General features: G+C 36.0%; 1 protein-coding gene across 1 annotated transcript in view; it reads right to left on the minus strand.

Annotated features, from left to right (window-relative positions):
• The window catches only part of FMN2 (formin 2), a gene marked incomplete at both ends in the record, with an annotated part of 161,854 nt that overhangs the window by 30,545 nt on the left and 107,665 nt on the right, over positions 1-23,644 (minus strand). Inside the window, 2 exons of the mRNA XM_082481187.1 lie at positions 2,789-2,840; positions 16,667-16,759. Coding sequence (XP_082337313.1) covers positions 2,789-2,840; positions 16,667-16,759 — 145 coding nt within the window. The remainder of the gene's footprint in view (positions 1-2,788; positions 2,841-16,666; positions 16,760-23,644) is intronic.

Consider the following 23,644-nt stretch of genomic DNA (forward strand, 5'->3'; position numbering starts at 1 on the left):
AATTGTTTGGGGTTTGGTGAAGACATTCCATGTCACTTCAGTGTTAATACCAGGCTGGAGCCTTCCTTGTCTGCCTGCGTAAGCTAGATAAACACAGACCTGTGTGCTTTCTTCTCATCTCAGGATACTTACTCAGAGAGATCTTGGAACATATGCCTGTTCCGAGCTAAACATTTCACTTTTCATTTTATCCATGTGCCAGAAATCCATTCCTTGGATAAACACTTTACATACTGACACTCTTAAAGTCACTAAACACGATAAATAAAGAGAGAATACATCATTTCAGAACCGATTAAACATTTTCTCACTTGTGACAAATGAACAGCTATACAGTGTATGGAGTCCCTGGAGCAGACATTCCATTTTCTTTGTCTTTATTTTGTGTGGAAGATTAACTTTCCATTTCAGCTCATCTATTGCACAATTGAGCTCTTCTAAAATACACATTGCTGCATTTTCCTCAAATCATTATTCATTTTAGAAACATTTTTGTTCTTACTGCTGCAAGACCTTTTCTTTTAGACTTTCATATTTTTATGGAGATATCAGCTTTAATATTTTGCGCTCAAACAAGAAAAAAAAACAACCCCAAGAAAGAGAATTTGTATTTTTTCACGTAGACCTGAACTTATACATGGGCTGAAGTTATCCACTTCAAAAAGGAAAATGCAAGCACATTAATCACATTAATTTTGCTCCATCTAATCCATCACTTTTCCTTGCACTACTTGCTTGTCTAGTCATTCTATGCATTGCTGTTCTACCTATGATTAGCCAAATGTAACTAATCTTTTATTTAGATTTTTAAGCTCTCATCTTTTTCACCCACCCCCTGCCAAAAAAGATCCCAAGCATTTTATTTCTAAGCCCTAATAAACATTTTAGTGAAATAAATGCACGTAATACTAAAAGTGTACCATTCTTCAATATTTTAACAAATACCATTGATCTGATTAAGAATTTCAGTGGGAAGGTGGAAGGAAGGAAGAAAGAGAAACGTAACCTAGATAACAGTAAAAAATAACTTTGCCCTAATGTTGTCCTAGCATAGTTCCTTATATGTTCCACAAAAGGTTTTGCATGTGATGTTATCCTTGCTAGATATTCATAGTAAAGAGGAACAGTGAAGATGAACTTTCTTCTTTGACAAACTACTATGTAAAAGGAGCTGCTGCACTCAACATCATGAGAAAAGAAAGAATTAGGACAAGTTGGAAGGAGCAGACCAAGCTAAATCAGAATCCAGGGAGCAGTTTGCTTTCTTCCCCCTGATTGTGGATGCTAGATATAGCAATAGGAAGGTTTTGATGTGATGCTTCCAGTGCGGTCAAAGAAAACAATAAAAATGAGGAGTGAATTAGACACCAGAAGACAGTGACGAGTCACAAGATTTCTGAACAGATTGCAAATTCCCCTTGTCCTTAGATATCTGTCAGCTGTGGACATGTGATCTAATGCATTTTTCACAGGCAAAACAATTTCCTTAAAAGAGGAATCGGAGATCACAAAAATCTCTTCTAACAGCAGCTTCTTCTCTCAAAGTTTTATTGTGAAGGAGATTTTTAAGGATAAGAATTACGTAACTCAGCAGTTAAATAAACCTGAGAAATGCCAGGAATGCCTTTCATATACTTGAGCAAGAGGTATGATACTAAGCCAAAGCAATACTCGCTTTGTTCCATTTTTTCCATCATGATCCCGCATCACCGATGTAGCACTCAAGGGCCTACCATCTTGTTACAAGTAAGACAGGAGCTTCTTGTGGCAGAGGAACATCCACTCTACCCTTGCTTTCCTTTTCAGGTACTATCTTCACTACATGGCCCAAGGGCATAGAGAGAAAATGTGGTGCTGTACCAGGAAAGATGCCACAGTGCAGTTGACATTACAGCAGGTAGACAATCTGGGCGTCGGGGCCATAGAATGATTAACAAACCGTAGTAAGAACTAGACCCTTTTATAGCAGTATATTTTACTGGAATCCTATTGAGAGACTTCCCAGCTCTGGGAATATATAATGAACATATTCATGAGTGTATATTCAGTGGCAGCTGTAGCTAATACAAAAAGATGATGATATTTTTAGTGAAAGGAAAACAAACACAGACTGTCAGTTTCACTAAATCTAGATTATAAATGGTGTGTGTCCTATTTTGGTCTTTTGCTGGGGCAGATAAAAATCTGTCCCATTTCAATACTGCTTCTGGAGAACACTGCCAAAGAATCAGAAGAAACCACAAGTTGTGCAATGCGGTGAAGTTCCCAATTTTGAAAACTCTCTCAACTGCACACATCTGTAATGAAATTTAATGAGGTACTTTGAAGGAAGTCACATATAATTATACATAGCATTAGTATATTAAAAACCAGATTTCTATTCTTTGTTTTTAAGTAGATATTTTATAAGTACAGGAAGTACTACCTAAAGAATAATAGTGGTCTGGGGTATGCTACGTGTCTGTCAAATCACCATGATTCTGGTGTAATAGGAACAATTTTCTCTGAGTACAAATAGTATATTCTGAATTTTTTTTACATAAGGTACACGCATTTTTGGAAAGACAGGAGTCGTGCAATATTTCTCTACAGGTAGGCTGTGTGTCTATATTCCTTCAATTTTTTTTCCTAATCATCAAATAACAAACAGCAATAAATAAATATCACTTAGTTTTCTGAGTGTATTTCTCTCACTATTCAAAAATACCATAATGCTAGCTACCAATAGAGCAACTTCTACAAAAATATATTTTTCAAAGAAAGGTTTTACTACATTCTTCTTTCTTACCTTTTATGTGCTTCTGTAAGTGACTTCTCTTCATTTTCTTGGTCTATTTTAGCTGTAAAAATACAATCAAAGAATTAGCTACAAGATGAAAGAAAAAGATGTCGTTCAGGATAATGTTCATTGTAAATGTGTCATGTATGAAATGTATAGAAACCACCTGAGGATATACTCACATACATCAATTCTGAAAGAAAAAAAAACAAAAACAAACCCAAAGAAATCAAGAAAACCCGACACAAACAAAACTACATTCATTTTGATATCCCTATTAAAAAAAAAACCAAACCAAACAAAACCCACAACCATAAAAAACCTCAAAGCATGTTTTAAAAATTAGAAAAAAAATCCTGCAGTAATACAAACAACCACCAAGTCAGGAAAGTGACTGAAAAACAGTTCTTAAAAAATTATTCTGAAAACTTAACAAATAGGGAACTGGTCTACCAAGAGAAGGAAAGGCTGAGTGAAGAGCAGGAAGATTTCAGCCTTATAGCTTTTCTAAAAGTTGCTTGCTAGTTACAAATAAAAGCTCTCTTCCCTTTCCTTGCACACACCATCTCCCTGTATGCATATCAGTTTGTGAAGTACTAGAGCCACAGTGGGCCCATATTGAAAACATGACTGGTTTTATATGAAGCAAATTATCATTTGGTGATCATGTGAAGGAAATTAAAAATACGAAAATGTAACTGCAACACACTAGTGAAAAAATAATCTCTTTTCTATGTGTTCTCTCATATTTTATTTTGTATCCATTTCACTTAACTTAGATGGGTATCCGGATACACAAAATCTACAAGAACATGCATATTAACTTTGGCATCACCAACGTGCAAAGCGATAGTACAAACTGCCCTGTACATGTGTGTTTAGGTGAGATTTATATAGTCATTCAGGTAGCACAACTTAAATCCATTTAAGATCTCCACGCTTTAGCCACAAGCTTTTTAGTTTGGAACTTGATTCAATCCGCTGGACTACTGGCCTGCTAATTTAGAAGCAGAATTTTAGGATTCCCAATAGTTAGTGGGTTTTGGGACATGAAGAGGCTCTGAACTGTCCTGGAAAGAAATGTCAGTGGTACAGAATTAATATAGAAATCTAAAAAAGAAGGGTAAACCTTTAAGCTATTTTTCATTCCACTTTCCCTGCATAGCTCTACAAAAATAAGTCATTAAAAGTATACGCATCACCTCTGAAAAAGGAAATCCTGATCTTAAATTTCGCAAAAATGAGAAAAGACAACCACTATTTTTCTGTTACAATGTTTCAATCAAAAGCACTTTGCAAACAAACACTAACACTAAAGTAGACACGTGAAATCTGTAGCAAAGATACAGAAATGGAGTTTCTCTATTCTTTCTCCAGTCAGAGAAGGATCAGAGCTACGTCTCATCCTGCAAATGCCTTTTATTAGTAGCAACATAGTCTACTGAGTAGGGTGAGCCGTGCCTGGATGTTTGTAGCAGCAAACACTGCATTTAGTAATCATTACTTGAAGACTCGGGTTCCATCATTGTTTTGCTGAAAGTGAAAAAAATCCCAGCAAACCACAGAAAACTTGAGGGAGAGCTGGGTAAATGTTCTCAAGGAAATTCAAGAGCACGTGAAGCCTGCCTGATTACAGGTTTCAATACCGACTTGAAACTCAGCCCAGATTCTTCAAAAGGTTTGTGAGGGCTCACAACCCTTTTGAGTGAACTTGGGCCCAGTGTTGAGTGAATCTGGGCTGACTTAGAGTTTTTCTTGAAAGCCTTGCCTTGCTTTGGATATGAAACCAGGTGAAACCTGGCAGCTTTGACAGAATTTCATTAATTTTTTTTTTTTCTTCATACTTCAATCCTTAAAGTCAAGGTATGACTTGTAAAACCATATGGTGAAGGAGAGAAGAAACTGCACACAAACTCCCTGGATGAAGGGAGATCCAATATCTAATTCTGCATTAACACTTTCACTAAGTATCTGTGGATACAAATTTTAAAATAAATAATTCTAGTACTGAAAAATCTAATTTGGACTCCTCTCAGTTAAACAATGCTTGGAAATGGAGACTAGCATGTTCCAGCCTAGGACAGTCTTTTAGTACCCACATCATACTCGCAGGATATAATTCTTTTTATAATTTCCAGGATGGATGGGATATGCCATCATCTGAGCTGTCTAGTTTTGGATTTTTTCTTCCTTATTTCAACTGTTCTGCACATGCTTACAAACAATTATTTACCCACCAACAATGGAGCAAATATTCCACAATTTATATTTGAAAGAGTGCAAGCTCAACATATTATACTAGGGTCATCAAAGCATGTCAGAATGTCCCCATTCTGGAGCAAGTTTTGTTTCAATTAAAAAGGAAAGTTACTATGGTCCAGACATAAGGGCACAAAAAGAACACTTCAGATATCTGTACTTTTAATCATGTCATAGAGAATGGGTATTACACAGTGAAAAGAATCTGGAGAATCCCTGAACGATGCAGGTGCATTTAATAGCATTTTTTAGAAGAGTAATAAGTACATATGCATAAGACAGCTACTATACCCACAGAGAGATTTCATCCTGCATCAGATCACCTCTTGGCATTAAACAGTCTTGCAAGGAAAGAATTTTCTCTAAAACAGAATTCCATTGTAGTCTGTTCCAAATAGGTGATGACACTTCTAAACCTTTTGCATGTAATCAAAAGGCTATTATTCAAGTGCACATCTTACTTGCAATCCATTTGCTTTCTCGTTTTTCTAGACATAAAAAGTTAAAGAACAGTATGAAAACAATTCTGCTATCACAAGATGACAGGTGGCACCAGTGAAAGAGAAGAAAATATGGTATGTACACTCAGGGATCTGTCATTCATCTGACTGCTTTTGCTCTCGTATACAGTAAACATCTGAAAGCTGTGGACAAGGGCTAGTCAAAGACACGCATTGAGATTTAACCAACAAGGGAAGAAAGTCTCCTGTTATCCAAACCACAAAAGTCTTACTATCACCTGGATTCAATGGAATATCTATTAGATATTGAAGCAGCTGGAGATTCCTATAACTTCTGGAACTGGCCTCTAATATGATCACTGGTATTAGTGGTTATTGGTATTCTGCTCTGTACTAATTGCCTTATTGTTAAACTGCTTTCAACTCATTTTTCCTGTTTGAGTAGGGAAGGAAAAAAATTCAGAGTTATAACAGATTCAGTTGAAGTGTCCCAGAGTGCATTAGACTTTACCGTTTCATTCAACATAATGCATCTTTACTGTCACTTCTTCCTACACAACAGTTCATTGCAACTGTAAAGAGAGTGCCTGAAAGACACCAGTTTGTCATTCTTCATTGCTATAGGCTGACAAGAGGGAAGTGCTAAGTACCAGCTGAAAAGTGTCCAGCTTGAGAGAACCGTCTTGGGAAAAACTGGTATTTTCTTTTACAAATAAGAACTCCTCCAACAGGTGAAGTAAAAAGGAGAAAATCCCTACCTGCTCCACAGTGATCCTACCATGGCAATGAATATGAAAATATTCCATATTTTAATGACTCATCATCTTTTCTCCAAAGCCCTGCTAAGAGTAGTTGTCTTGATCCTGGACACTAACTTACTAAACCGCCTCCAAATACACTGTTCCAAATCTATTAAAGACTAGATCATACTAGGAAACGCTAGCCTCTATATTTCATGTAATGTAGCAGGAAGCAGAGGTAAAACTTAGGTTTACATCTCTGCCTTCATAGACTCAATATATTGTAGAGCTTTATATGCAGCTCATAACACTGAAGGCATGTATCTTCCGTAAAATCTACAGGATACAGCTGTCAAATAACCTCAGGTCATATTGGAAAACATTGCCATATCAAAAAAAAGAACATTTTAGAGAGAAAGTGACCTCTCATGGAGCAAAGCTGCCTTATCTGCTATTTACAACATATACTGAATAAGTTATCTTTTCACTTTTTCTTTTGAAAGCATCTTTAATGCTTTCTTGTTGGATGATGTTCCACTGTTTGCCTGCTTTTTCCATTAAAATACCTTGAGATTACTTAAAGATGGTCTCCCTTTAGAGCAAGGTCTATACTTCCTAAATGCTTTATATATTTGGTCAAAATTCAAGTACATTCTTTCCTCTCTACGTCATTCCTTACCAGCATGAGGACTGTACTATATCCAAGACTCTTGAATCTATTCTTTTAACTACAGGGTATATGTACTTCTTCAAAATTTACTCACATCAGATGTTCTAATTTTTATCTTATCACTTTTTGTATTTGTTTAAATTTACTGCTTGATGTTTTATAATTGCAACATAAAACTTGGTTTCATGCAATTTGAAACAAACTTTCCAAGAAGGCCTCACAAACGAAGTCTAATTAACTTAATTCACAAAAGCTTTGTTGTTATCAGCATATACCCACATTCCAGAATGATACATGCCATTGTTCCGTGTGTTTGCTCTTCCAATTCTTTTAGATTAGAGTCCTGCAAAGAGTACATATAAACTTCTGCAAAGGCACATATATGAATAGTCATACTAAAGTGACCTATGCATTTACGAAAATCTGAAGCATCTCACAAAACTGAATGCGAGAAGTATACACAGGCATTCTAGAAAATAATGGTATTTAGCAGAACAGTATAATTCCCTTCACTGCAAACAGTAAGGCCATAAAAGCCATTTTTGACCACAAGTTGTCCCCTCTGGCCTCAAAGGCAAGTGACATTTCAGACCTATTATACAAAAATCTCCGCAGGAATCAAGCAACTCTGTGAACTAAGAACATTTGTCAAGTATTTTCTCATTTTAAGTCCTATAATCTTTCTATATTAGTCTCCTACAAAATCCTACAAACATGATATCTTCTGCATTAAATCTGACTTTTAAAAAAGTTATTTACATGAACATAACTATTTTTTGTATGTACAGAGTATTTTCTGTATGGACAGATATTGCATATAACATCTGTTTTTTCTATTATTGGTTGTTGCAGTTTCTTGTTTGAAAGTGCAACACTTCGCTCTTTATCATCTCTTCCAGAGGATTTAAAACTCATACAAAAATATTTGACCTAAGACTATCTGGGAGGTCAAAGACTTACAACAATGGTTTTAAACTGGGATTATTCTGCCACTGTACTATATACATATTACTGAAAAGCAGTGGAATTTTTAGAAATCCTTTTTACTAGAAATAGAAAATAATTTCTAACACTTTTACAAACCCTTGCTGCAGGTTTACCAGGATCTTTAAAGAGGACAGGTTTTCTTCCACAGTGGTGCTGAGTAAATAGTACCTGGTACTTTGAAAACATACCAAATATCTCCTCTGGTAGAGCAACAAACTCAAAAAAAAAAAAAACCACCAGAAACCAACAAACCCCAAACAAACAAAAAACCCAACAAAGCACAATTGAAAACAAAATTGAGGGACAGATTTTCTTAAAAAGTGTATAGAACATCCACTAACATCTGAGGACCTGAGGTGCCTGACAGAGGCCATGAGGATACCTTCTGTAGGTATCTTATCGTGTGACTTGGACAGAAAGAAAGTGAAGATAGAAAGAGAAACTACTGGATGAACAACCACCAAAAGCAAGGGCAGGCAGCTACACTGCTACTATTAGGGTCTAAGGTTCAAGCTTACAAGACCTCTGCCAGAGCTCCTAAGAGAATTCCTCCATTCTCGTTGGCAGGACATGTACTTTGAAATGCCCTCAGAAAACACCAAAATAATACTTAGAGCTATTTTATTTGGCAATCAGCATACTATTCAACACTGTGTTTTGAAATACCTTGAAACACCAAAGCAGAATAGCAGAGACACCAGGATCAGCAGAAAGCTCTTGAGAAAGACCTATTTCTTTCCCCCTTTAGACTTCTGAATGTGTTTCGCCTCCATTTTTTGATTTTGTTGTTGTTTGTTCTCTCTGCATGTTTTATTTAGTAAGACTAATGTGGTTGGGGACATGAGTGGCACTGGGAAGAACTAAGTTGCCATTTTAGCTGGAAACTATCAAAAAGGAAGTGGGTTTGCAGGAAGATTGTAAAGAAAAGTTAGATGATCATTAATTTTTAAATGATGACGGGCTCGTGCTGAGTAGCTTTGTAAAAAAAAAAAAAAAAGAAAGCATTAAAACTTAAGCTTAAAATTGAACATGCAATGATACCAGGAATTTCATGAGAAAAGTAGACTCAAAGCTAACAGTTAATAAGAATTACCAGTGTCCTTTATGTGCAAATGTATGAGATAAGCATAGTCACAAAGCAAATTCACCCTTTGGCTCTGATTCAGGAATTATTTCACGTAGACCTTGTAGGTCTACTCAAACAGTATTCAAACACCCTCTCAGAGCTTTTGTTCCACCAGAATGTTTTGTTGTTGGCTTGTGGTATGATCTTGACCCAATGATTACTGTCTGTAGTCACAGTCTGGCCCCAAAACCTGTTGCAATTTAAGCTATTTCTGCTGAGCCAGTTTCAAAGGGCTATGAGTAAAAAGATGCACGAAATTCCCATCCCTTCTGATCTCCTGATCTCTCTTAAGGGAATATCACATCTTCTCAGGTAATTGAATACAGGAATGCATCTGAGTAATCTCAGATGGAAGGCAATGAGAATCCTTTCATCTGCTTGTCTATGTCCTAAATCTTTTTGCTTCCCCCCCCCCCCCCCTTTTATTTAAAGTGTTAACTAGTATTTTTTTATAATTAGCTATGAATGTGCTTTCCACTAACTTTCAAGTGGAGCCAGTTTTGTTGGGGCTTTTCTGACAGATACAATACCTTTTCAATGAGTCATTACAGCTATGTTGCTATAGTTTTGAGAATTTCTATTTACACTGAACAAAGATCCGAGTACATTTGGATGGTTTATTATCGGGTACATTCAGGCTAAGAAAGCTTTGCAAAGAGAAGAAAGCAGTATTTCTTCCGGGAATCCTAGCGAGAGTTTTACATCCTTCTGTACTTCCTATGACAAATTCATAGAGGGTTGTGAGCATGAGGAATACCCACTCCTCTCCCCCCTTTTCTAAGATTTTCTTACATACACGATAAAGAACATTTAAAGACTTCATTCAGATCCCAATTTCTTGAAGATAAATGGGGATAGAACAGCTAATATGCTGGACATTTTCCTAATTATGCTGTTCCACTTTTTTCAACGCCTATCATAAGTTAAACACAAACATTTATACTGATGCCAACCAATTGCACTTTGCAATGACTTTACACTCTCACACAACAGGAGCAACTCAAATTATGTGCTAGCCCCATAGATTATGGCCAAGATCCATGGAACCACAGCTTAAACTCTCAGTGAATACATGAGCGCTGAAAGTTGTTCATTGCGGAAAGTTAAAAAAATTAAACTGAACAACAGACTCTATGAAAGGAGACTGACTTTTCAATTAATAACTATATTAATTAATAATAACAGCAAAAAACATCAGCACAAGTCAAATCTGCTCCTCATACATGCTGTATTTCAAGATGTGTACTCCACATTTTGCTATTTGTGTCCTCTTTTAATCCATCTCAGGCAGCAGTCTGGTAAGAAGATAGGTTACTTGCCACCCTTTGAAAGATGACATCTGCTGTCAACTGAATGGAGGGAGAATCGGGACCCAGCCCGTTAAAAAAAAAAAAAAAAAAAAAAAAAAAAAAAGAATATCACTCCATCATACTTATTTATGTGCATTCAGTGACTACTCACTATAGCATTATCATACGTCGCATTCACAGCAGTAATATACATTGTATTTGAAGTTCAGCTTTAAGCTCCTCACCCCATGTTCCTGTCTACTGATTCTAAAATCCTACACTGCTCAAAGGTGTCTGGTCTGGACCAGCCACTAAGCAGACATTCACTTAACTAGCATACCTAGGACTAAATATATGTTGTTAGGTACAGTAAAGATACTGCAAGAGATTTCAGGCCTGATTTAAAAAGAAGGCTGTTAGCTGTGAGCCTGGACTCCGCAGTGCTGGAGAACATGTCATGCCACAGGGATTAGGGTCAATAAAGGAGATAAATACTCTTACTTAAGATTTAACGTCGTCCTCTTATTTCTCCTTTTCCATCCCAAGAACTATGTGGTAAAATCAATGTTATTTGAACACATTTTTAATTTTACTGTAGAAGAGATTTAAAATGTGAATTAATATTTTCCCGCCTAACTATCCTCAAGGTTTTTGGTAATCTGCTGCATTTATTCAGAATATTTTGGGGTGGATGACTTGTATCATGCTGTTGTGATGCTCATGCATTGTATCTGTTCCCAAGTGATGCCCAAATACCTTTTTTACTCTACCACACCTGCACTGTCTGCAATCGTTATATTGATGTTTACAAAAACGAGTAAATGAGGTCCTGTGCCAAAGGCACAAACTGCTGCCAGCCCCAATCTAAAGGTTTGGCCTTTAATGGACTTCGAGGCAAGGTGAGGTAAATTCAGTGAAGCCTGTTTAGTGCTGCAAATACAACACAATCTGAATTTGGATTATCACGTAATAATGCACACCAATGGAGGTGCTGACATCTGAGGTAGGGACAAGTTTATACAATCATGATGTTAAACTATTTATTAGCATTAAGATGTCAGCGTAAGATTAAAAAAATACTTTCAGCACTCAAAGAACAAGTTTTAAAAGCTCTTTCAATAATCCAACAAAAAGAATACTAACATGAAAGTGTAAACATTCATGGAATTAATTTGTTTAAGTGTGAATTCCTGCATCTTTTGTTCTAGTGACTTTATGTTGCTCACTCTTCATATCCCTCCAACATTTTCTTCCAAAATGAAAAATATTGGGGCTTTTGTGATCTTAGTAATGAGTCTATTTTGATAATAATAATATTTAAAGTGTATGTCTCCACATAAATCTACCAATATCCAACCCCTTAATGTTCTGTGCATTTTTTAATAAGAAAAACATTTATTTGTATATCTTCCTAATGATGTTTTAGTCATATTTTCTCAAATTATTTTTAGAAAAATTATGAAGCAGTGCTATGTTCTCCCTTATATTAATCAAATTATAAAATCAACATTTAAAGAAAACAGAATCTGCAAAATCAATCATTCTGGGGTAGAAAACGCCAGAATTAAGATTACCCTAGCAGCATTCATTTTGCAATCATCTACAGTAGTTCTGGAGCCAGGAACTGAACCCAGCCATCCAAGATTCAGTCTGATGCTTTAGTCTCATTCACAATCCATCATTTGATGATGCACAGCCTTTTGCTTCTTGACCTGAAAGAACAAGTCACGGCCAACTATCTGGTTGCAGCTACAGCAATAAATACAACACACTTTGTGATTTATACATTCATTTACTAATGGTTTGGAAACTGGATTCCTGAATGCTCTTCCTGGCAAAAGAAGGAGATGGTTACAGACAGTTCACCCAAGAGGACAATTTTCGCATCTTTATTCGACAAGATCATGAGGATGTGGCTAGAACTTGGGTCTGGAGAAGAGTCTGTATTCTTGGGTCTAGCAGATTGAAACCTGGGGCTGGCATTCACTAAGAAGAGCAGAACTGCAGAATTTTGCAAAATAAGACTAGAAGGAACCAAAGGTTGAAGGGTTACCTCGTACTCCCAAGCTTACAATCATACTGGAATTATTCCCAATGTTAAACATCAGAAAATTATGTTTTTACTTCTTCTTCAAACAATGCATTCTAGTGCTTAAATTTCCTACACCATGACCCTTTTTCTAAAGTCTAAAAGTAATGATATCGGTTTGGCCTCTGAATATAATATTGGATGACTTGCTCAGATTTGAAGTCTGCGACATTTGCACAATTTAGAGAATCTCAGTGGAAAAGCTGTGATTCCAACATATTGCTTTTTCCCAGTTCTCAAACCAGGCTTACTTTTCCAAGGGAGTGATGGTTGCTGCCTCCTATTATAAGTTTCCTGCCTTTTCAGGCTGAAGAGAACGCACAGCCTAGGTGCAGTCCCAACAGCAAACACCCAAAGACCATTTCCCAATGCAAAGTTAACCACAGTTAAAACCTGGGGACTGAGACTCATTTGTGGTTCATGCACACACAATACTTTTAACATGAGCTGGCTATCCTATCAAGTGGGGACAAGGTTGAAGGATTACTAACCGCTAACGAAATTCCTCTACAAATTGCATGATGATTAGCACCCTCAGTATTTCCCCACCATCCGTTGTATCAGACACATTACTCCTAGGAAAAGAAGTGATTTCTGATGCTTTCTAAACTGGTGGATGTGATCTCTGTTGTTTTTGTGCCCGTATCTATCCACAACTACGTAGAGAAGAAAGGAGACAAGGTTCCCAAATAGGGTTTTCCTTTGCAATCTCTCTTATTCAAATTGCGATAACTTGTGGGTAGTAACTCAAGGACAGAAAACTTGTGAATACATACCCTATGTTGGGGGGATGCAAATAGTACTTTCTAAATTCCTACAGTTTGGTCTGAATAATTTTTCATTGGAAAAGGTCTGTTGTTCTACTAAATTTCATGCTTATATTTTATAGTACTCAAGTACTGGAAACCCTTAAAGAAATGGTTGGAAATATGTAACAAACAAAACAATACAGTTTTTAAAAGCCTTGTATTTTCTGACATTTTTTCTCCCATCTCCTTTTTTGAAGTACGTCTGTCTTTTTTTTTTTTTTTTCCCCCTCTTTTTAAACCCTGTGGCTATGGAGAATTTCAGGAAAAAAAACTATTAACATTTGTGAAAACAGAAGAACCACATTATATACTTTGCGATTGATGATTTGGAGCATGTGGACCCAAAAAGACAGCAAACATGGGAGAACAGGGGAGATTACCTTGGAGGTTTTGAGGCACATAGACCCTGAGAAATCAAATGCATAGGATAAAGCACGCTTGCAAATATCCTCTAAGCCAGTGCAGAGACGATAAGACAGGTAGTTTGACCTTCTGTTAAGTAGAAGAATCACTTTAAGAATGACTCTTGAGAATAAAAGTCCATCAGAAAAAGGACTGGCATGCTTTCACTAATTTGCATATTTTAAATAGTATACTGATTATTTAGCCTACCGTCTAGGCTGGCAAGGCAAACACTGAACAGCCCCAATCATATATACCACTAGCATTGTCTTCTAAAATGTTACAACTCTGAACACATGCTTCCCCTTCTTTATCTTCCGAATGAAATAATCTTTACAAGGAAGCTAGTAATATACATCCTTTTTTGTCTCTGATCAATCTAATAAAAGTGTTAATTTTAAAAAAAGTTTTTATTAATACACTGATAGTAACGCTCAGCCAGACTAGTTACAGTAACTTAGTTCAAAGTTATATAACAGTGCCAGACAGTAACTATTCTTATAAAGCAGTGCCTTTCTAACCCCTTGCCAAGGGTATTTAATTTGATGTCCAAGTTTTCTTGCCTATGGGGAAACCATTTTCCATTTTAGCTGCTAGCAACAAGTATAAGCGAATATGCTGTAAATAACTAGCTATTTGAACTTTTGGGTCCCATTATCTACTCTGAAAAAGCATCATATAAACATGCCAAATTATTCAACCCTATGAAAAATGCTTTTCATCTGAATTATAAGTTAAAAGTTTTTCTGACTTTAGAGAAACTGGAACTTGAAAAGATAAAAACTTAAAGCTTGATTTTTTCTTTGCCCAGAGCATATGTTATATAAACACAAATCCCCAAAAGGTGCCAAGAATTGTCCCTCTGTTTTTCTAAATGATCATGTGTGCAGTCTAGCTGAAAAGACTCATCGATTATGTCTACATAAACAACAAAAGCCCTTAGAAAAAATATCTAGATCAAAAGCCTGTCAAACACTGAACAGGAAAGAGAAATCCTGCTTTAAACATGGCCTCTTTCAAGTCTGAATTCAATCCCATGAAGTAAAAACAAAGGATTTCATAATGAAAGGTATTTAAAATTACTTTATTTTTGGAACTTGACCAGGGATTCTTTTTTCTTATACTTTAACCTTTGTCTTTCTTACACTGGGACAGAATTCTGCACAATATGCCTTACAGTTTTAAGTAAATGCAGAAATTGTTTAGTCACTGTCCACTGTGTTCGCAATACACATTTCCAATTATTTTCATTAAAATGTGACAATGATATTTTTAGTGGCATTGTGGGTTTCTCCTTTTGTCAACCACCCGACAATACCCACTGTTAACATGGGAACACAGCAAAGCTCTTAATGAGATGCATTTCTTTTTCTCTTTTTTTTTTCCCCCTCTTTTTCCTCACTTTCCTAAAATACAGACACATAATCAAGAAAGGAAATTGCGTGTCCTTGCAAAAACAGAACAGATTACTATATAGGTTATATATAATTATGCTCTGGAAGTCATAATCAGAAATCATAAAGTAAGCTAAAGTATCGAGTCAGATACTTCCGAAAGAATGGCCTCTAAATGAAGTGAAAGAAATTTAACAGATATATGTCTGATGAAATATAATCCTCATGTTTGATTTCTTACTCTGTTATTAAGGTTAATACGCAAACATATGGCATGATTTACAGTACCCCATTAGTGATCTCTTTCAGACCAACTTGTGATTTGATTGTACCCTATCTATACATATAAATAATAATATAAACCTAATGTAAAACACTTGCTTCATGTTTAATCATGCCACAAATGTAACATTTACATGTCACATACATAATCAGAATCCAGTTTTAAAGCAGCTCATACCTACTATTGCTGGAGACAACATCCCGTTTGCCAGGTTTGGCTAACAGACATTTGTCTTAGAAAACATCAGTTCACGTTTGATGCTTTAAAATGGTGGGTTTGCTGAATTTATTCTCTGTAATTGAGAGTCCTATAGCATGGATCAGGATGTACTAGAACATATGTAACTCCACTTATAAATTTCAGATAGACGGTCACCTTGGATATTCTAACCAAGCAGAGATAAACGCATACCTGACTGGCCTCTCAAACATAATGCACATTCAGTTAATAATTATTTCTACATAAGATAGTTCATTAACACAGCTCTAGGCTAACAAATTACTGACAGTTCCGTTGAATCAGCACTAGACTTTTCACATAACTTACCTGTTCAGGAGATAACAGGCCTGTCTTCTATTATAAAGTGCAATATCAAACCATAAGCCGCAGCGAAGTGGTCAAGAAAGTTAAAATTTCATTGGTGTACTCATAAGGCCATTGTCACCCTAATGCATTGAATTCTAACTTGTATCAAAAAGTGAATTGCTCAATACAGTGTATATTCTTTCAGAGTAGTATTTCAAGAGATGCTCTGATATATCCCTAATCAAACATTAAAGTTGTCCATACCTCCTCCTATAGTCTTGCAAAAGAAGGGTCTAGTAAAGCATTGGAAGCATAGTTTATTCATTTTTAGAGTGTTTTCTTTCTAGCACTCAGGATGCCAGTTCATCATGGATATTTCGAATATATTTTCGCTTGCAATGTTTTCCACTAATCACATCCAAGTATTTCATATGGATTTGCCTTATATCTGGAAAACCTTTAACTACTTTTGCTATGCTTACTCCATGTTTTTGGCGCATACAAAAGAATTATCTCTTTGGAAAGAAGTTAATGAAACGGATCCAGCTTCAATAATTTTTCAAGGAACACAGGTTGTAAAATTGTTTTCCACTGGAATGTTGAACTTATCAGAAGATCATGCACTCAAGCCAAGAGCATTTGTCTTTGCTGTCATGCAAAAGAGAGTGAGTCACCTACAGTACAACAGAATCATTTTGCAAATCTTTTAGAACTGTGTGGCATCTGATTAAACTAATCCACATCTTTCTATGATGCCAAAATAAACAGTCCCTTTCCCACAACGTATAAACATTGTTCCCATAACTTTCCTTTGAAATGTCATGAAAAGGTTAAGTGACGTTTCATTATTTACCTTGACTAATGAATTGCTCCATGCTGTCTTTGAAAGGCTGGAGGTGCTCTTCTAGTGATAGCTGATAAACTTTTGCTGCTTCTGTCTCACATACTGAAATTGAAATAACAGATTAGTTTAGGATGACAGATAGTATGGATCTGCATACTGTAGTAAACGACACACTTAAATTAATGCATAGTCAGTGAAACTGCTGGAATATATGCCTCAAACACACTACTTCAAGTACAAACACTATGATAATACATTTAGGAACAGTTAAGTTACCGGACAAATCTTTTTTGACCAAAATATACAGAAAACTTGTGGCCAGGGTGTTAATTTAAATGAGTTGTAGCAATAATTAACACAAGTATTTAATTGTCTTGAAGGAGAAAGACAAATTTAAGGGGCTGAAAAATGCATGGGAACAACATTACAAGCTCAGATCCTAGGCTGTGTTGATATACCTGGAGCCAGGCAACAGTGCTTGAATCAAAACAAAGTTCAGGTGCAAAACCTGCACCAAATAGCAGGAAGGACGTTAATTTAGTGAGTAAAGACAGATGAGGGCTTGATACCTGCTAAAACCACAGACGTAGTGAACTGCCTTGCATTGTTCAAAAGTAATAGTTGAAAATGTTAAGGAATGTAAGAATATAGTTATCATGGTTTGAAATCTATGAGAGACCTTGGAGCAGGACAGCTTGGTTCTTACTGCACTAGAGACCAGGACAGAGAAACTGGAGCCTGAAGCAGCACTGACACAGATTATTCATTGGTGAGGTGGTACCATCATTCTTCCACCAATTATCCAAGCTAACTTAGTTTGAGGCAAAAGAAGACCTGACCCTACTACTTCAGGAGAATGTTAAGCTCTGATTTCCACTAGAGGGGAAATCTCTTTCCCATCATTCAAGAGAAGTGAATCCTGCTTGATTTTGCCTCAAAATTTCCAGTAAAAGGGAACACATTTTAAAAAAAAAAAAAAAAAAAAGGTATTTTCCTTGTTTACTCGTCAGGTTTTCTCTCAGCAAAACAGGATTATTACTATGTCTTTAAATACAGAAGACTAGTTAGACATTAAAAAAAAAGATTTTGAAGCAGCAGAATGTACTATTATAATTATCTCATTTAAATATAAAGGATGTCTAGAATTGCATCAATCCAAATATCTACAGATGAGAATTGCAGTCTCATACACAGAAAAGGAGACTGACTTAAATTGGTAACTCCACACAGGTGGAGTAAAGCCAGTGTGTGACAATAACGATTTCAATTTTTAATTATTTTTTTAAGCTTAGAGCAAAATAGAAATAAGTACCAGCAGAATTTTAGGGAAAAAAATATCATTAATATATTTAACGAAACAGTTAACAGTGCTTATGAAGCAATACTTAAAAATATGAAAAACCACATAGTCACGTGGACAAGCCTGTAAAACATTGTCATATGTCAAGTCAAACATGAAATGGAATTAATACTATATGTGAAATGTTTCTAAGGTTGGAGAAACCTATTCCTTCAGAATGGAAGAGAACAGAATCTGTTCCTTTGATAAATAGGTGTTTACTGTTGGTCAACTTACAGATTGTAATGATTCAACTTTCCTTTCCTGTGCTGATATATTTGCTATGTCTAAAAACTATGAAAAAATATCAAGGTGTGTTGATAACCTCAGCAAAGAAAACTTTATAATTCCATATAAAACAGTATGAACAGAACCACATTCCCAGATTTCCCAAATTATCTTGCAGATTCTTAAACAAATGTTAGTCAACAGGTGAAATAGGGGAGGGGATCCAAATGGCAATAAATTTTCTTACAGCATATGATTGACAAAAAAAATAGTGAAGCTATGTACTGTTCTGCAAAGGAACACATTCTGATGGTGACATACAGAATTTCTATTATTCTTTTCTTCTATTCAGAAATAAGTAGCAGAGCTGAAAGATACTATAGAACCTCCCATAACGTTTCATATCACCCAAATTCCATACATTTTCCCAGAATATGTATTACATATTCTTCACAGAAGTACAACATTATGCTCTCTTGAATTAACGTCTGCGGCTCACAATGAGCTCCTGATCTCTTAGCTGATTTGAGAGAAGTATAGATCTTATGAAGATATTTACCCACCAAAAATCTTAGCATATACCCATGCCAATAGCCTGAAGCAGTCCCTTTTCAAAGTCTATAAGGAAACGCAGGGATATACTATCCTTTATATTCAACTTGCTATGGAAAAGAACAACATGTAATATTGTCAGAATGAAATGTCTGTTCTTTAACCATTCAGATACTGGAAGCTCTTCCATGGTTGATTTGTTTGTGCATGTATGTGGGGTGGCGGAAAGGGAGTGAAGTTCATGATAGCTTTGTTTCTCCAGATTTTCAGTTTTTAGTTGAGTTTATTTTTTTTGTTCCCTCCCTCCTCCCCCCGCCATTAGAAGACTAAAATCAGTGATGTTCAGAAGATAGTAGTACAGGTCTATTTTTGACCTTATTCCTGAATTGCAAAAGATGTCTAAGTCACTTATAAAACAAAAGAAAACAGAGGAATTCTTCTTTTTTTTTTTTTTTTTTTTTTTTCTTCATAGAAAGTAAGATATCATATGCAGAATGCAACCTTTAAAAATAGGACAAAAGCTGTCATTATTACCATACTAATATCAGTATTATGATGCTCAAAACAAACTAGTTCGTCAGATGCTTTCTTCATTAGAGAATTAACAGGCCTGTAAGGTCTTCTAAGTTTCCCAGTTATCCAGAGCACCACAACAGGAATTGTGGTCTCCCTACACAACCTGTTAGACATAGCACTCATTTGTGATACTCTGTAATTTGTCACCAGAGTATAAAACCCTGCTATTTGGATAAAGTATTGTTATTCCTCACTGTAACTGAAGAAATTAAAGTGTTGATCATATGATAGGAATACAAAACACTTGACAGTTACCAGTATTTCTGTGCAAGTGACTGAATAAGATATTGAATAAACGTGTCAGAAGTGTATTTAATAACTTCTAAGCAATGTGGACGTGAAACATGCAAATAAAATAAAAAAAAAAAAGTATGTGAGAATATCAACAGGCTTCTATATTTGATTCCCCCCCCCAACCCCAGCTTCATACTCAAACACACTTCTCTCCATAAAACAGCCCAGCTAAACATCCCAGATATCAAAGGAATATGTTGACAAAGGGGATCTGCTGTGATGAGTTTGTAAATGTTTCATCTGAAACAAAAGCTGGTCTCTTTTTTTGATAACAGGCTCAAAACTTGCTCTGTTATCATCCCAGTTCTCACAGGTTCAGTTATTCTCACATCTCGTGAGACGTGTACACAACTGAAAAACGTACATAAAGGTAGCGTATTCCTAAGCTCAGTTTACTTTAAGCAGATTTTAAAGTTTCTTATAATGAAATAATTGAAAGTTATTTAAGCCACCACAAACAAGGGTCATGTAGGCAGTCACAAAAGCCAAGCACTAGGTAGAAGCTTATCTCACAACCTGAAATTGCCCAAACAGGAATAAAGACAGACAAAAAATTCTTCATATTGCTTTTTAGCAGGGTGAAGTCTTCAGTTCCCTGTAATCTTGAATACCCACTCTTCATGCACTGATCTTATACCTGCCTAAGATCTCGAATACTAAGCAGGAGTTGGCGTGGGCAGAGACACCTCTTCTCCTGTCCTCAAAATCAATATTAACATATAAGCAATATCTCAGCAATAGAAGAGACCAAAAGTCCATCTAGTTTCCTCTCCTCTCTAACATCATACACTGCAGAAGACTTTGTAATTTTCCAGAGAAGCAATACAAATAGATTCTTGTGGGAGGACCGTCTAAATTTTGGGCAATGCAAACTGGTAGCTTTTTGCCTGTACATACACAGGTCTCTTAAATGCTCCTGATTTGCAAATTGATGTAAAAATCTGTGTTCAAAACCAGTTAAGAGATTTAAAAAACCTGCAATTCCAGCTGTATCCAGTATCTCAAGAATCTCCTCCCATTCTCTATTTCCATGTTGAAATACAATTAATTGCTATTTTTGAAGTCTTAGCATGCTCACCCTCTTCTTTTAAGTTTAGGTCAATTTATGAAGGCTGTATAAAGTTTCACAACAACCAATATTGGTTAAGAGGCATCTATACAAAGAAAGAAGAGTCACAAAACATTCTGTGCATTGTACTAATGCTTTCAGTAAGTGATTCTGGTAAGTGGTCTACAATGCACCCAGTCTCAGTATGAAAAATAGTTGCTTTTCTTTTTTGAAAAGGAGAAAGAAAGTGTTTTTGAGCTTCAGAGTATCTTTTTAATGCATGTTCTCCAACTGGCTCTGTTGGATACTAGATTTTAGCCCTTGGAAGCACAAACCTCTTCTAATCCTAAAATACTCCTTTTTGAACAAAATGTGTGAGCAGCTGATCAGCTGCTCCTCAGGCTTACTGTATTGTCTTTGGTCAGGATAATAATGAGCATCATGATTTTTCTTTCAACACCCTCAAAACATTAAAAAAACCCAAACCAAAACAAGAAGAAAAGCGTACCAAAAAAAAAAAACAAAAAACCAAACCCCGCAATAAGAAAGCAAGTGGAACTGTGAATTATCTTGGATAAGTCCATTAGGCTTTTTTAGTTAACTACTTCTGAAATCACATACTTATCTATAGAAGTCCTATAGAATTTAAGTGGATTTTCAAGATTGTTTAAGATACTTGAGAGCACAAGTTGGCCTGAGATTTGATACACTATTTGTTTTTAAGTCTTTAAGGAAGTTTTGAAGCGATGTCCTTAATTTTCAGAGGTTCTCGGACTCCCACAGGAGATATACACTTTTCAGGCGAGTAGTACATGGGCACAACAGCATAACCACCATTTTCACAACTTCCTCAGTGCTTTCTAGACTCCTTACGGCTGCAACCTGTGACTTTAAAAGAAAGCTTAGACTCTACCAAAAGGAAACAATACTGGCTTCATCAAAAGATAAACTCTGATGAACTCGGCCACAAGTACAGAAAGACCTCTTAATTTTCTTTTATTTATTTTTTTGGAATTGTAAAGACTTACACTAAGAACTGCTGAGTCTTCAAGGGCTTCCATAGACAGCTCCTTGTTTGGAGTTTTAAGGACAGTAAAATGTGACTCACAGATTGACTGAAAGCCTGGCTTTAGTTTACATCTGGTTTAGGTTTAGCAGTCTGCATGCTGCATAGCTGCAGCAATTAACCCTTTCAGTGACAGCTGAACAAACAGCCAGAATTTGTGGATGCATAGCTGTTAATGGGTAGGCCAAAGTAAAGATTTTACTAAAACAATGGCTGTCTCTGTAAAGGTGGACTACAGATAGCTGTAGGATTGACCAAAACCGCTAATGTTGCGATATTATTTTGTTAACAATTACCTTGAGGTATTTGGCAATTTATTACAAAAGACTGAAAGCATCTTTCCATCGGAATATGGATCTATGGATCCATATCTAAAAAATCTATTTTTAAATTGTGAAAAAACCTTAATTCCCTTTTATATCAAAACTATTGACAGAGAATAACAGAAACACAGACACCTCAAAGTATCTTAAAACAGAATGTTTTTGATGAGACAATGAATTCCTTAGCACTCTATTTTGGGAGAGGACAACCAATTTCAGGAGAGCAATCCCTTCCTTTTCTGTCATCTGCAGTAGGACCCTAAACGGCTTAGGCTACTAAACTTTGTTAACTGAAGTTGAAATTAATACCGTCCCTGTTCCTCATCAAGAAGCGGCACTGAAATGTTGCCCAAGTCTTAGCCCCATAACCAGAACTGTGATGGAAACAGAGCATTTTGTGAATATGAAAATACATGAAGATATATGTGTGTGTGAGAGAGGGGATGGTGTGCAAATAGAACGGTGCATTTTGGTTTTATTTTAGCCTGCAAACATTAATCTTACCTGTGAAAGAACCAACAGTGGATGCAATCTTATCCATGTGCCTCAGACACAGAGTTGGCCACAAAGAGGAAAATTCCATCTCAAACTACAGCTCCACTGCACTCTTAGGGTCGGGGCCCCTTTCTAGGTGTTAGGGGTAACCATTTACTGAGGCAAGAGGAATGATTTGTCAAAAGCTAAATAGTTACGAGATAACTATGTGAGAAAGAAATCATAATGGATCAAAGCATAACATGCCTACTACTATCCCATCTCCTTCTGTCCCACATTGACACCACTCCAAATTCAAGTTCTAAAAGTCTTTCTATTGCACAATATGGTACTTCCAAGGCTCTGATTTACAAAGTAGGCATTAACCCGGAGAACACATACCAGCTCTACAACTAGCAGATCCAAGCTGAATAGACAATTTTAGGTGACTGTAAGAAGCACAGAAAAAATTGGGAACGTGTATTTTTCCAGCTTACTGTGGGGCTTTTCTTGGAACATACTTTTTAAAATACAAAGTGTTCTGCAAATGCTTAACACTTTATAAACAATCTCAGTCACATTTATTCCAACCAGAGAGACGTACTGGGCCACACAGCCTAGCTTCTTATCGATGGAGACTTTTGAATGAGTTATAAACACTTACAGTAGGAAAAGAAAGCATCACTACAAAAATAATATTTAATTATAATAACTATTACTTGTAATCAGCTTTCAAAGATATTACATATGACAACATTATGAAATATAAACAAGTACTGACTTCAACTGGGTTTTATAGCAGTCTGCTTTATATGGTATTATTCATCTCTTCAAAATTCTACTAGTCAGATTTATTTTCTGCCTGACATTGTTTCTAATTCCGTTTTAGCTGAGCTTCAGTGAAAGTTTTGCAATAAGTGACAACTGATGAATTAGTTTTTGATTTGCAAGAATAAACTTAACTATTGTAAAGCTAAGATGTTAATGTGTAGCTAAAGAACAGCTTCTAAACAGTTTTAACTTGTCATAAGTGCTTCATAAATACTGTAACTCTCACTGCCATTTTAGTGTCCTAGTTCTTTCCTAA

Source organism: Vanellus vanellus (assembly GCF_965231255.1).
Source record: "Vanellus vanellus genome assembly, chromosome: 3".
Classification (NCBI taxonomy): domain Eukaryota; kingdom Metazoa; phylum Chordata; class Aves; order Charadriiformes; family Charadriidae; genus Vanellus; species Vanellus vanellus.